This window comes from Talpa europaea, assembly GCF_964194135.1.
Source record: "Talpa europaea genome assembly, chromosome: 12".
Taxonomy (NCBI): Eukaryota; Metazoa; Chordata; class Mammalia; order Eulipotyphla; family Talpidae; genus Talpa; species Talpa europaea.
This window is the reverse complement of record NC_140079.1, coordinates 55029354-55042662: the sequence shown is the minus strand read 5'-3', so window position 1 is coordinate 55042662 and position 13309 is coordinate 55029354. Positions and strand designations below refer to the sequence as shown.

Sequence of the window (13309 nt, the reverse complement as noted above, 5' to 3'; positions counted from 1 at the left end):
TCTTAGAGAAGGTCCAGATGGCTGCTTGTGTAAGTGGGATTAATAAAATTCTGATAGATTACATAGCATCAAACTACAAAACAAGATCAAAGCTTATTGCAGGGTGGGATGGAGACCAATACGCTTCATTTACTGCATTTTTAATTCTTGTTCTAATTTCTCAAATTATGTGCCAACTTACAGATAAAACCTTTTAAGTATACAAGTCACTAAAAGTGATTTCTTGTTAAGTGAGTCAGTATGTGTAGCACAGAATCATGGTAGAGCTCTATGCTTATTAACCAGAGCTTTTTCTGCCAGTCTACAGTATAAATGAAACATAAATGATCTCAATACCAGAGTAAGTGTCCATGGGTTACAAGATTTGTTACTCTCTTGCTTCTATATTTCCAGACACATATAATAGAGACTCTCTTCCCTATGTTTCACTTCACTTTCTTTTACCAAAGCAAACACCTTGTACCCCAATCTATTACCAGACTTTAGCACCTAAAAAAACAGCTCGTGCTTAGCTTCTGCTCTGTGGGGAGTCTATGCTGAGTAACAATTCTAGTAAAAACTAATAGTTACATAGTAACGTGTTTTGTGCCAGATATTGTTCTAAGATGCTGTATGTAGAAATTAGGTAATTCACGTAAATGTACTGCAGTTATCCCCATTTTACAGATGAGTAACTTGTCCACTGTCACAAAGCCAGTAAGCAGTCGAATCAGCAGCATTTGAACGCCAGCAGTTTGGTTCCATGAATTCTGTACTTTATAAGTTTTACACTATTTTCCCTCCATTATACTACATAAAAACTAGCTTCAGAATGAGAAACGAGTGTCAGGGCTTTATAATTAAAGACATAGAGACAGGTGCGTATGACATTTTATTGTCACTTTCTGTGATAAGAGTAGGAATAAAGGTCAGAATCAAAACAGGTAGGAAGCAAGCTCAGAATAGGCCCAGTGGCTATGGCTCAAGAACTTTTACAATAAAACTAAAAACAGCACTTAGCTTCCCACCTATAATGCTCATTAGTCAGGAAAGCTGCCATAACAGTAGAAGGCTAGCCTTATCAAATCGGTTTATTAGATACTGATTTTCCTTATTGTTAAAAATGTGGGGAAAAAACCTAGAAGTTTATACACTGAAATATTCAAAATGAACCTTCAAAATACAATATATTTTATTTTTCTTTTTAAAAACAATGGTTCTAGGGTCTCCCCTGGTGGCGCAGCGGTTGAGCGCTGGGCTACGAAGCTACCCGCAGCCTCTGCAGTGTCGGTTCGTTCCTGACTGCCAGCGAGGGTCCCACATGGAGCGAGAGACCTCTCCTGCCGTGCCCGCTGCTCCCCTCAGCAGTGTTTTTCGTCAGTCTGCCTGTTCTGTTCCCCGCTCTGGCTCTGGTGAATTCTCTCACCCTCCCGCGCTTTGACTGTACCCAGTGCTTGTATGAATAAATAAATAAATCTTAAAAAAAAAAATGGTTCTATAGAAGAAACCTTTTCCTTTTATCCAAGTTTATCTTTTGATGTTTTGAAAATTCTAAAACTTACAGTCTCTTTCATATCTGTTAAACATTAAGAAACTGCAATCAAAGCACAACTTGATCTTGGGGGAAAAAAACTAACTATACTTCACCAAAGTATAAACAAAGTTTGATTTCAAATATTTGAACAAACAGCTTGTTATCCTTGTTGCAATTACATTCTTATACTTAAGAAACAATAGGACTATATCTGATCTTTCTCTGGAATAACTTAACATTAGAGCATTAATATTTTTTTTTTTACCATGATCTAGGTTGTTATACTGAAATCTGTTACATCATAAAATGAATCCTTTAATATAAGAATATGACTAGCTGCTATGACTTCTGATCTGCCATAGCAGTGACAAATTTACTGTTAAACTAGCAGCTCTCTGCTTTATGGGAGAAACACTAGGTAAATCTATGTAAGCAACAGTCACTGAACTACCAGCTTACAATTATCGACTCCTTGAAGGAAGGAGCTGTTTATACCTTCCAAAGTCTGGACACTTTTACTAGATACCTACTAAGTCCTGGGAACTCCCTCAGATACTGAGAATGGAGAGATAGATAAAATATGATCCTTGCTCTCCAAATACTAACATTTTAATGGAAAGGATAAAGTTGTTTTTTAAAAAGATTACAATTCAATGTGGTATACTATCATAAATGCTGTAACAGAAGTGTAAAGAAAGAATTATGGAAAAACAGAGGAAAAATGACTAACATCTCCCATAACCTAGAAAAATAACTAATTGACTTGAATACTTAATACACTGATTAGCAGGGTTAAGACTCATTTTATAGATGACTCTAAGGACAGAATATATAAATTAAGAACCCCCAAACACTTTCCAAATATATAAGGGTTGAGGGGAAGTGAGGTTAAACTCTGACAATGTTTTTTAAACTTGGTTTCTCAGAACCCTGTATGGATTCCTCAGAGTTCTCAGGGTTTCTAAAAGGGCTGAGGGTGGCAAATACATTCCAGGAAGAAATAGCCTTAAGGGTATCTTTATTCCCCCAATCTCCATCAGTCATCCTTGAATAAACATTAATCTTAATAAAAATGTCCTTGTTATGCAAAGAGACCCACCATTATACCCTAGTATTAACTGACTGGTCATTAACTTGAAACTGAGCATTACAGTTTTTGATTATGATGTCAATGACTTTCCCCCTAGAATGCTACCTGAGAGTTCTTATCACTACTTCTTTATGTGGTGGATCATGTCAGCAAACTCTTCTGCAAAAGTGAAGCATACATTTTTGGTACAATTTCTTCTTCATTCCATGATGATAAGAGATCCCCCCAGTTCGATGAATTTAGGTGAATCCAATTTTCCATTGGAAAATTAGAACACATTTATTTCATTCATATTGGCCAACAAGAAAAGTAAAGATCAGATAACTCAAAAAAAGCGTAAGAACTTCAGAGATTCCTGCTTCATGCTTTTATTTGTTAAGTAACAACGTGTCACATGATTTTAAAGCAGAATAGAATGCCTTTCCTGATTTACAGTCCTAAAAGAAAAAAGTTATCCCAGAAATTTATACATAATATAAAAATTTAGGACGTCTGTTAAATAACACAAAATGCCCTTTTAAAAAATTAATTATTCTAAAAAACACGTAACAATATACCACTTTAATCATTTCTAAGTATACAGTTCAGTAGTGTTAGACACATTGTGGTACAAGCAATCTCCAAAATTTTTTCATCTTTTCAAGCTGAAACTCTAATCTCATTATATAACAGTTCAATCCCCACTCCCTTTTGAACCACCATTTCTTTCTGTCATAAATTTGACTACATTTGATTCCTCATATAAGTGGAATAATACAGTAGTTGTCTTTTTGTGACTGGATTAGCATAATGTCAAGGTTCATCCACATTCCAGCATGTGTCAGAATGTCTTACCTTTTTAAGGATTAATAATATTCCATTATATATATACACGCCACATTTTGTTTGTCCCTTAATCGGTAATGGACACTTGGGTTGGCTTCCATCTCTTAGCTACTGTGAATAGTGCTGCTATAAATGTGAGTGTACAAATATACCTTAAAGATCCCACTTTCAATTCTTTTGGATATAGAACTATAAGCAGAATTGCTGGATCATATGGCAATTCTTTGTTTAATTTTTTTACAGTTTTCCACAGTGCACCATTTTACACCCCAAAATTACTTTTAAATTGTAGCTAGGGTGAAAGGTAAAATTAAAACCCTTAAAAGAAACAATGGTACTTTTTTGGAAAACTAACAATAATACAAATCCATTGCTTTAGACTGACATGTAAAATCTTGCCCTACCAACTACTTACATAGGGAAAAGTTTACTATCTGGCACAGACCCAGACACATTGATTTTAAAGATTACACACCTAAAAAATTCTTTCCTGCCATATATTATCCTAATAGAGGTATCATTAAATTGGTTTCATTTTAAGAAAAAATTCTTCACAGATGGAAGTTTTCAGGATAAAAATATATATACTAATATACATACATAAGTACACAAATATAGATACATACATGTATGTATTTTTTAATCAAAGATCAGAACAGAAATTACCTGATGATTTCTTCATGATATAGTGAACTAACAACTGGCCCACCAAAACCAGTATTTGCTTCTTTTCCTTTCTTCTCTGATGACTATGAATAAAAAAAGATGGAAAAAAAGAAATATGAATTAAAGCAGTATGTATTTAAACCAGTTACAAAACACAACTTTGCCAAGGAATACTAAAGATTTAACTCTCCACACCATTTCTCTGAGACTTTATTGGCCCTACAATTTTAAGATGGTACCAGAAAAGCAAGGGGACTCTCCAGTTATCACAGCAGTGGAATGAGTACCCACCAGCAGGCTTTGGTCATTTCACTATCTTTTTTTTGATCATTTAAAAGCCATTCCCCAGCTAATTATTAGATATTTGCTAAGTTGACTCTGGAAAATATGAATGTTCAATGTGGGAAAATGAAAGCAAAATATGAATTATAAATACCAGAAATGAATGTAATCAGGAAAATCGTATCTAAATTAACAAAATTAAAGTTCCTAAATAAGAAAGAAACTAAGCTGTAGTAAACTTCAAATCTGACCACAATATTCTTAGGTGAAAAGAAGGAGAGAAAATGGAAATAAATTTGAGATTTAAAATGAAAGAAAAAAGAAAAACTGTTAAGGAAACCCTTTCCAAAATCAAGTATTCAACAGATCTTGCACTGCTATGTTCTCAAAAGAAGAAGATTAAGATTAAATTTAAAAATAATATTCTTCCAAAACATGTAATGTGGACACAGTGTACTTGGATATTGTTATTGTCTGAAGGGATGAAACTGCAACCTTTATGAAAGTCCATGTTTCCTGCAAATACTGACAGGTTTTACACCTGGATAAGACATCAAGAAATAATAAAAAGTTCAAATAAGTAATCTTATCTCTCACCTTAAGGAACTAAAAGATGAAGAAAACCAAAATCCAGTAGAAAGAAGAAAATAATAAAAATTAGAGCAGAAATAAATGAAATAGAAATAAAAAAGATGTCCATAAGATTAAGGAAACCAAAAGCTGGTTCATTTGTGTATCTTCTTTAGAAAACTGTCTGAGTAGACAGTCTACTCAGACAGTTTTCTAAATAACAGTACAAAACACAACAAAGCAAAAACGAACAATTATAAATCAGAGACATACTGCAGGGGAGGAGGTGGGAGAGGGATCAGAGGGAGGAAGGGAGGAGCACAGGGGACTGAGGTGATGGTGCACGAGTGCCTTGGTGAAGGAAACTCTGTGGGGACTACACCTGAGGGGGTGGAGAGAAGCAAATATTGTTTAAAAATCAACAGTGAGGGCCTCCCCGGTGGCTCAGAGGTCAAGTGCTGGGTTGCGAAGCTGCCTGCAGCCTCTGCAGCGCCGGTTCGATCCCCGGCTGCTCCCCGGCCACCAGAGGAGGGTCCCACATGGTGCGCAGACCCTCCTGAAGCCCGCTGCTCCCCTCAGCAGTGTACTTCAGTCTGCCTGCTCTGCTCCCTGCTCTGGCTCTGGTGAATTCTCTCACCCTCCCGTGCTTCTGACTGTACCTGTAACAGGGTGGTCCCCAGGAAAGGGGGAGGTTCCAGGTTCCCTGTCCCACCCAAGGGAGGGTGGAGCTGAGCAGGGAGAGGAGAAGCTGCAGAAGAGACTGAGGAAGGAAGTAGGATGGAGCCAGGAGTCCTGGAGGAGGCGCATGGAGCTTAGAGACACGTAAAAAAACTGTACTTGTCTTTTGGTCGTGGACTGGGTGACACAGATGTGGGTGAGACCCGTGGGGAGGTGACAATGGCAGCTTTTATCTTAATGTTGATTTTGCTCTTTTCCTTCCGGGCTTGTCTGGTTGTTTCTGACCCTTTTCTGTGGGTCCCCACTGGAAGGTGCTTTAGACTTGTGGCAGTCTTTGGGGCCTTTCTCTGGGCCAATCCCATTTGGATGGAGTTTTACCCACGAGGGGACAGGTAACTTTGGGTTCTTAATTTAGAAACTATATTCTTTGCCTTTCCTGTATTGTTTCCTAATTGTATTAAAGTTCCTTCCCATTAAAGTCTCACATGTTTTGTGTTGATACGGCAGATGGCAGAACCCACTTAGAGTAGGCAGGTTTGCAGGGTTTGGGCTGCCCCTCTCCCTGCCCTATAACATACCCAGTGCTTATATAAACAAACAAACAAACAAATAAATCTTTAAAAAAAAAAGAACAGTGATATAAAAATAATTAATATTAAAAAAAGAAAAATGTCTACTCAGATCCTCTGCCTGTTTTATTGCTGGATTTTGTTTGTTTGTTTTTAGAGACTTGTATGTTTTCTATATATTTTGGATATTAATGACTTTCCAAATATATGAATTGCAAATATTTTCTCCCACTCTGTAGACTGTCTTTGTCAATGGTTTCCTTTGCTGGAGGGAATGCAAGATGAAACAGTCACTTTGGAATACAAAAATTGCAAATTTTATCAAAATGAATTTTGACAAAGACTGCAATGAATCTGTAGATCACCTGGGTAGGACTGCCCTCTTAACAATAAAAAAATTCCAATCTATTGATATTAACATGAGATGCTTTTAATTTTGTTCAACAGTCATCTCTAGTTTTCTGTATAAAATTGTTTACCTCCTTAACTAGAAGGTATTTTATTCTTTTGGATGTTGCTATAAGTAGAATTGTTTTAGTTTCCATTTTGGAGTGTTCATTGCTGAGATAGAGAAATTCAAATGACTTTTACATGCTGATCTGGTATCTAGCAACATTGCTGCATGCATGGCTTTTCTATATATAGGATCAAGTCATCTATGAACAAAGATAGTTTTACTTCTTCCCTTCAAATTGAATACTGTTTATATCTCTTTTTTGGTCTAATTTCTTTGGCTACATTTTATAATGCAGTGTTGAATAGCAGTAGGGAAAGCAAGCATCCTTGTATTATTCCATCAAGGTAAAGGTACCTGTGGCTCTTCATAAATACCCATTATCAGGGTTAAGTTTCACCAATATTTTTTAAAGTTATCTTAACTGATATAGTATATAAATTGATAGTTCTTTCCCCTTGATTTCAGATCTGGAAAGAAGTCTGCACCAGTTCTTACCTATGTTCTGTTTGGGTTTTCTGTTTTTGTCTTTTTTTTTTTCGGTCTAGCTGCTTTAAGATTTTCTCTTTTTCGAGAAACCCCACCAACTGGGAGAACATTTTTGCACCCAACACTAATGATAAAGGACTGATCACAAAAATCTGCAAAGAGCTGATGAGACTCAACAACAACAAAGAAAATAATCCAGTCAAAAAATGGGCAGAAGAGCTTAAAAGAAACTTCTCTGAAGAGGAAATGCAAATGGCCAACAGGCATATGAAAAAATGTTCAACATCACTTGTCATCAGGGAAATGCAAATCAAAACTACCATGAGATACCATCTTACACCAGTGAGAATGGCACATATTAAAAAAACTAGCAACAACAAATGTTGGCGAGGGTGTGGAGAAAAAGGAACTCTTCTGCACTGTTGGTGGGAGTGCAAACTGGTCCAACCACTGTGGAAAGCTGTGTGGAGATTTCTGGACCTACTAAACATAGAGCTTCCATATGACCCAGCAATTCCACTCCTAGGTATTTACCCAAAGGACACAGAAACATCAATTCCAAAGAACACCTGCACCCCTATGTTTATAGCAGCACTGTTTACAATAGCTAAGCTTTGGAAACAACCCAAATGCCCAAAAATAGATGACTGGATCAAGAAGATGTGGTACATATATACCATGGAATATTACTCAGCATTCAAAAAAGATAAACACATGCAATTTGCTGCAACATGGATGGCGCTGGAAGGGATCATGCTCAGCGAAATAAGCCAAAAAGAAAAAGAAAAATACCGGATGGTCTCACTCATAGCAGGAATCTAGAAAACTTAAATAAGGGACCAGGAAAATGAATAACTATAAGAAAGTGAAAATCAAAATCAACAAAAAACTATGAACCAGAGACACTTTTAGGGGGGCGGGGGCGGGAGGGGAGGGATTGGGGTCAGAATGGGGGGCTGCAATTGTATGGGGAATATAACAATAAAATTTATAAAAAAAAAAAAAAAAAGACAAAAAAAAAAAATAAATAAAGTTTAAGGAACTGAGAAAAAAAAAAAAAAAAAAAAAAAGATTTTCTCTTTTTCATTGGTTTTCAACAGTTTCACTATGTTGATGCTTGATATGGTTTTAACATTCCTTCAGCTTAGTTTTCATTGATGTTTTTCTTGTACCTATGAGTTTATGCAATGATTCTCAACTAGAGGATTTTTTTTTGTTCCCATCATTCCCCAAGGATATCTGACAATGTTTGTGGTGATTTCTGATGGTCACAAGTAGGTAGTGCTACTGGCATCTAATAAGTAGAGATCAGAGTTGTTGGTAAACATCTTATAATGTACAGGACAGTGCTTCACAACAAAAACTTAAGCAGTCCCAAATGTCATGTTGCAAAGGCTGAAAAATTCTGGTTTATAATTTTTTTTTTGATCAGCCACCCATTACGTACTTTTATTACACTTATAATTCATTTTAGTAAAATGTCCTCTTGCACTTGATCTGAAATAGCATTGGTTCTAAGGAAATGCTGTTTTCATTAGTAAGTTTCTATCCAAAGCCACAGTCTTTTTTCTCTGTTGCTTAAATTCTACAATTTTTCTCATTTTGCAGCTTCTACTTCTATTTTTTTTTTAAATAATAAATTTTATTTTTATATTCCCCATACAATTGCAGCCCCCCCATTCTGGCCCCAATCCCTCCCCTCCCACCCCCACCCCCCCTAAAAGTGTCTCTGGTTCATAGTTTTTTGTTGATTTTGATTTTCACTTTCTTATAGTTATTCATTTTCCTGGTCCCTTATTTAAGTTTTCTAGATTCCTGCTATGAGTGAGACCATCCGGTATTTTTCTTTTTCTTTTTGGCTTATTTCGCTGAGCATGATCCCTTCCAGCGCCATCCATGTTGCTGCAAATTGCATGTGTTTATCTTTTTTGAATGCTGAGTAATATTCCATGGTATATATGTACCACATCTTCTTGATCCATTCATCTATTTTTGGGCATTTGGGTTGTTTCCAAAGCTTAGCTATTGTAAACAGTGCTGCTATAAACATAGGGGTGCAGGTGTTCTTTGGAATTGATGTTTCTGTGTCCTTTGGGTAAATACCTAGGAGTGGAATTGCTGGATCATATGGAAGCTCTATGTTTAGTAGGTCCAGAAATCTCCACACAGCTCTCCACAGTGGTTGGACCAGTTTGCACTCCCACCAACAGTGCAGAAGAGTTCCTTTTTCTCCACACCCTTGCCAACATTTGTTGTTGCTAGTTTTTTTAATATGTGCCATTCTCACTGGTGTAAGATGGTATCTCATGGTAGTTTTGATTTGCATTTCCCTGATTACAAGTGATGTTGAACATTTTTTCATATGCTGTTGGCCATTTGCATTTCCTCTTCAGAGAAGTTTCTTTTTAGCTCTTCTGCCCATTTTTTGACTGGATTATTTTCTTTGTTGTTGTTAAGTCTCATCAGCTCTTTGCAGATTTTTGTGATCAGTCCTTTAATAGCTAAATTGTAAATTCTTGATAAAAATTATAAACCACACTAATGGTTTATAATTTTTATCAAGAATTTACAATTTAGCTATTATTAAATTTTTTTTCTGTCTTCTCTATCTCTGTCTTGCTTTTCCTCTTCTTTTTGGGACTCCATTTATATGTATGGTAGAGTAGTTTATATTTTCGCAAAGTTCGCTAGCAGTTTCTGTTCAGTCTTTTTGTGTTCGGTGCTTCATTATTATTAGTTTTACTTGCTGTATCTCACTAATCTTTTCTTATGCAATGTTAATCTGTTAATCCTATCTAGTGGCTTGTTGGGTTTTTTTTTTTCTTTCTTTCTTCTCACTTTAGGTATTATTTTCTTTCATTTCTAGAAGTTTCATTTGGGTCTTTTTGTGACTTTCATTTCTTTCTTCATAATGTTAATGTTTTCCCTGGAAACATGGCTATGTAGAATGTATTTAGAATAGCTGTTTTCACTTCTATCATTGACAGGTATTTTCCACCTGTCTATGGGTTATATTTTCATGCAATCTTTGCATGCTTTAAAGACTTTTACTGTAAGCCAAGAATTATAAATTTTACACTTTTGTTTGCTACAATTTGTTGTATTCCTTTAAATTATGTTAGATTTTGTTGTGGCATGAAGTAAGTTATGTGAAATAAATTTTGATCCTTTCAAGTCTCACTATTTTTTAAGCTTTGTTAAGACAGAGGGAGAGCAGTCTTGACTCTAAAGCTTAACTTAGCCTTGCTACTGACATGAAGTCCACCTGAGGCTGCTATCATATGCCTCATATATTACATTTTCTTCATACTCTTAGTAGGAAATGAAATATCCGGTCATATGTCTGTTCCCAAATTGTTTGGCCTACTTCTTTCTTGTATTTCCTTCCTAAGCCTGTTAGTTTCCTCTCACATATATACATAATAGTATTCAGCCAAAAGGATCCCTCTGCAGATCTCTAGGAGTCACATTCTCTTTATGCAGGAACATCCTCTCTAATATTGGGTCCTATACATTCTAGTTCAAATTGGCAAAATAACTGGGCTTTTTTGGATCTCCCATCTCTGCATTGCAGCCCGAAAAACTGTCTCCAGGCAATAACTGAGGCATTTGGAAGGATCAAAGGCATTTGTTTCCCTTTTCTTCTAGCTTTCTACTACTTTTCATATAATATATGAAAATAATGACTTTATCTAATGGATCTGGTTGTCTTCCTGTTTTAGGAAAAAGGATAAATCTTTTCCCTATTACTATACTGTGCCCAAAAGCAAAAGTCCCACAAACATTAATTTTAAAACCAGCATAATATTCCATGCAGTAATGTATCATAACTTAATCATCTGTCAGTTGTCTATTCAGGTTATATTTGACTATTAATTCATAAAGATATGATGAATACCTTTGTACATAAAGCATAATATGGTTTTAATTAAAATTTTCAGGGGGAAAAAACTGACTCTATAATTTGATTACAGTTTATTCTAAACATATTTCTTTTTCCCAGGATTAATTCCTCTTTCTGGAGCAACTGTACAAAGAAAGTTAGAATGTTGGTAACAATTTTTTTTTGTGGAGGGAGAGATTATATTTAGGCAGAAATAGTATTTTAAAAATAATCTGCCATTATTATTTGATTGAATTGAGAATAAAGCTGCCAAAGATGCATTAGTTTTTCTCTCCATCCACTTTATCTACCAGGGATAAACTTTGGCTATTTTATCTTCTTGAGTTCCACTCCAGTGAAATGTTTCTCATAGAGGCTTACAAAGTTTATTCCATTTCTCTCTACTCAAAATCCATTAAGTTATCTTTATGTTGCATCAGCAGTTAAAGGGAGACTCCCAATTTGGCAGCCAATAGGATAAAATTTGCCAATTTTTATATTGCCTCAGACTATATTATTTGAGACACTGAAATGCTCCTTCATTCAAAGGGGAAAGGATAAGTTGTTGGCTGAATCTTTATCACTTCTTTCAGATTCCACCTTAGTCAGTTGCAGGGTCAAGATTTAAAATTTGTGAAAGTAACTATTCTAAAATGTATCAGGCTTATATTGCATTGAGGGGGTTTCTTGTTTCCATGCGCTACCTTGTTAGGCCTTGATTTTACTGGTTTATTTGCTTAATTTGTTACAGATCTAACTATAGAATTTTGGGTAAATTTATCTCTTTGCCTCAGTTTTCTCATTTGTAAAAATAGGAACAACAGTACTTCATATCTCATATGCATGCTTTAAGGATTTAAAATATGTACAAAAGGGCCTCCCCGGTGGCGCAGCGGTTGAGCACTGGGTTGCGAAGCTGCCCACGGCCTCTGCAGCGCCGGTTCGATCCCCGGCTGCTCCCCGGCCACCGGATGAGGGTCCCACATGGCGCGCAGACCTCTCCTGCCCCCCGCTGCTCCTCTCAGCAGTGTACTTCGGTCCTTCTGCCTGCTCTGCTCCCCGCTCTGGCTCTGGTGAATTCTCTCACCCTCCCGTGCTTCTGACTGTACCCAGTGCATGTATGAACAAACAAACAAACAAACAAACAAACAAATAAATAAATATGCCTCTATAAAAAAAATAAAATAAAATATGTACGAAAAACAGCAGTGTCCAGCACAATGTGGACATTATGTAAGCATTAGCAGATACAATAATTATTATTGGTCCAAATATGGTCATTTCTCCAAAGCAAAAGTCTCAGCAATATAGACAAAACATGTTTAGATATGGGGAATTACAATATTGAACAATGAGTCTAGCTTTAAACTTCTGATTTCACTGATAAAACAGCAAACTCCAGAACTAAATGAACAACCAACCAAAAAAACTAACACAATAACTATCATTAAGAAAAAAGGAAGGGAAAGAAGGACTTAAAAAGTATCTTCCATGTGATTTTGCACTTACTAAATATTATCCAATTTCAAATTCAAAGTAATTCTATAAAGTTTGGATTTTTATTGTATTTCATTTAATCTAAGACATCATCAATTATAAGAAGCATCATTTTTTCTGAAATGCTAGAAAACAAAAAGCACAGCCAATTAAGTCCACCATCAATTTTTAGATACACCCAGAATTTTTAAAATATTAAAAAATGATTGTCTGCATTCTATTTGATGAATATATCTCCATTTTGCAAATTAAAAAAGACAAGAGAGGTAAAGTATACAATGCCATATAGTAAGCGGCAAAATTGAGAATCAATCCAAGATCGTATGATATCCAAAGAGTGTGCTCTTTTATTCTTTTAATTTATTTATGCATAGAAGAATTGGGGTGTAGGCCAGATGTGGGGGTGGTGGGGGATTCACTAGAGACAGAGTGGGGAGCATAACAAGCAGATCTACTGAATACACTGCTGAAGGGAACAGCAGGCAAGACAGGAGATCTGCTGCACCATGTGGGTAGGATCCCTGGCCAGGGATCGAACTCATGCTGCAGTGGCTGGCTTGATAGCGCTGAGACTTGTCTGTACATTTTTTATTAAACTACACTACCTCTCCAAAGTCCTTTAGAAACCATTATCATATACACAATATTGCATACTAAAATTATGTTCCATTTCTTAAATACACACTGAAAAAAATTTTAAATACTTTATTAGTTCAAAAGAAAATTTTAAACCTATAATTCCTTAGCTTTTTCAAGGCTGATTTTCATGATAATTATACACAGTTTAATCAAT

At 35.8% G+C, this 13309-nt stretch overlaps 1 protein-coding gene across 1 annotated transcript in view; it reads right to left on the bottom strand.

Annotated features, from left to right (window-relative positions):
• Window positions 1–13309, bottom strand: part of ACBD6 (acyl-CoA binding domain containing 6) — a gene marked incomplete at its 5' end in the record, with an annotated part of 175241 nt that overhangs the window by 113547 nt on the left and 48385 nt on the right. Inside the window, one exon of the mRNA XM_084248872.1 lies at window positions 4095–4177. Coding sequence (XP_084104998.1) covers window positions 4095–4177 — 83 coding nt within the window. The remainder of the gene's footprint in view (window positions 1–4094; window positions 4178–13309) is intronic.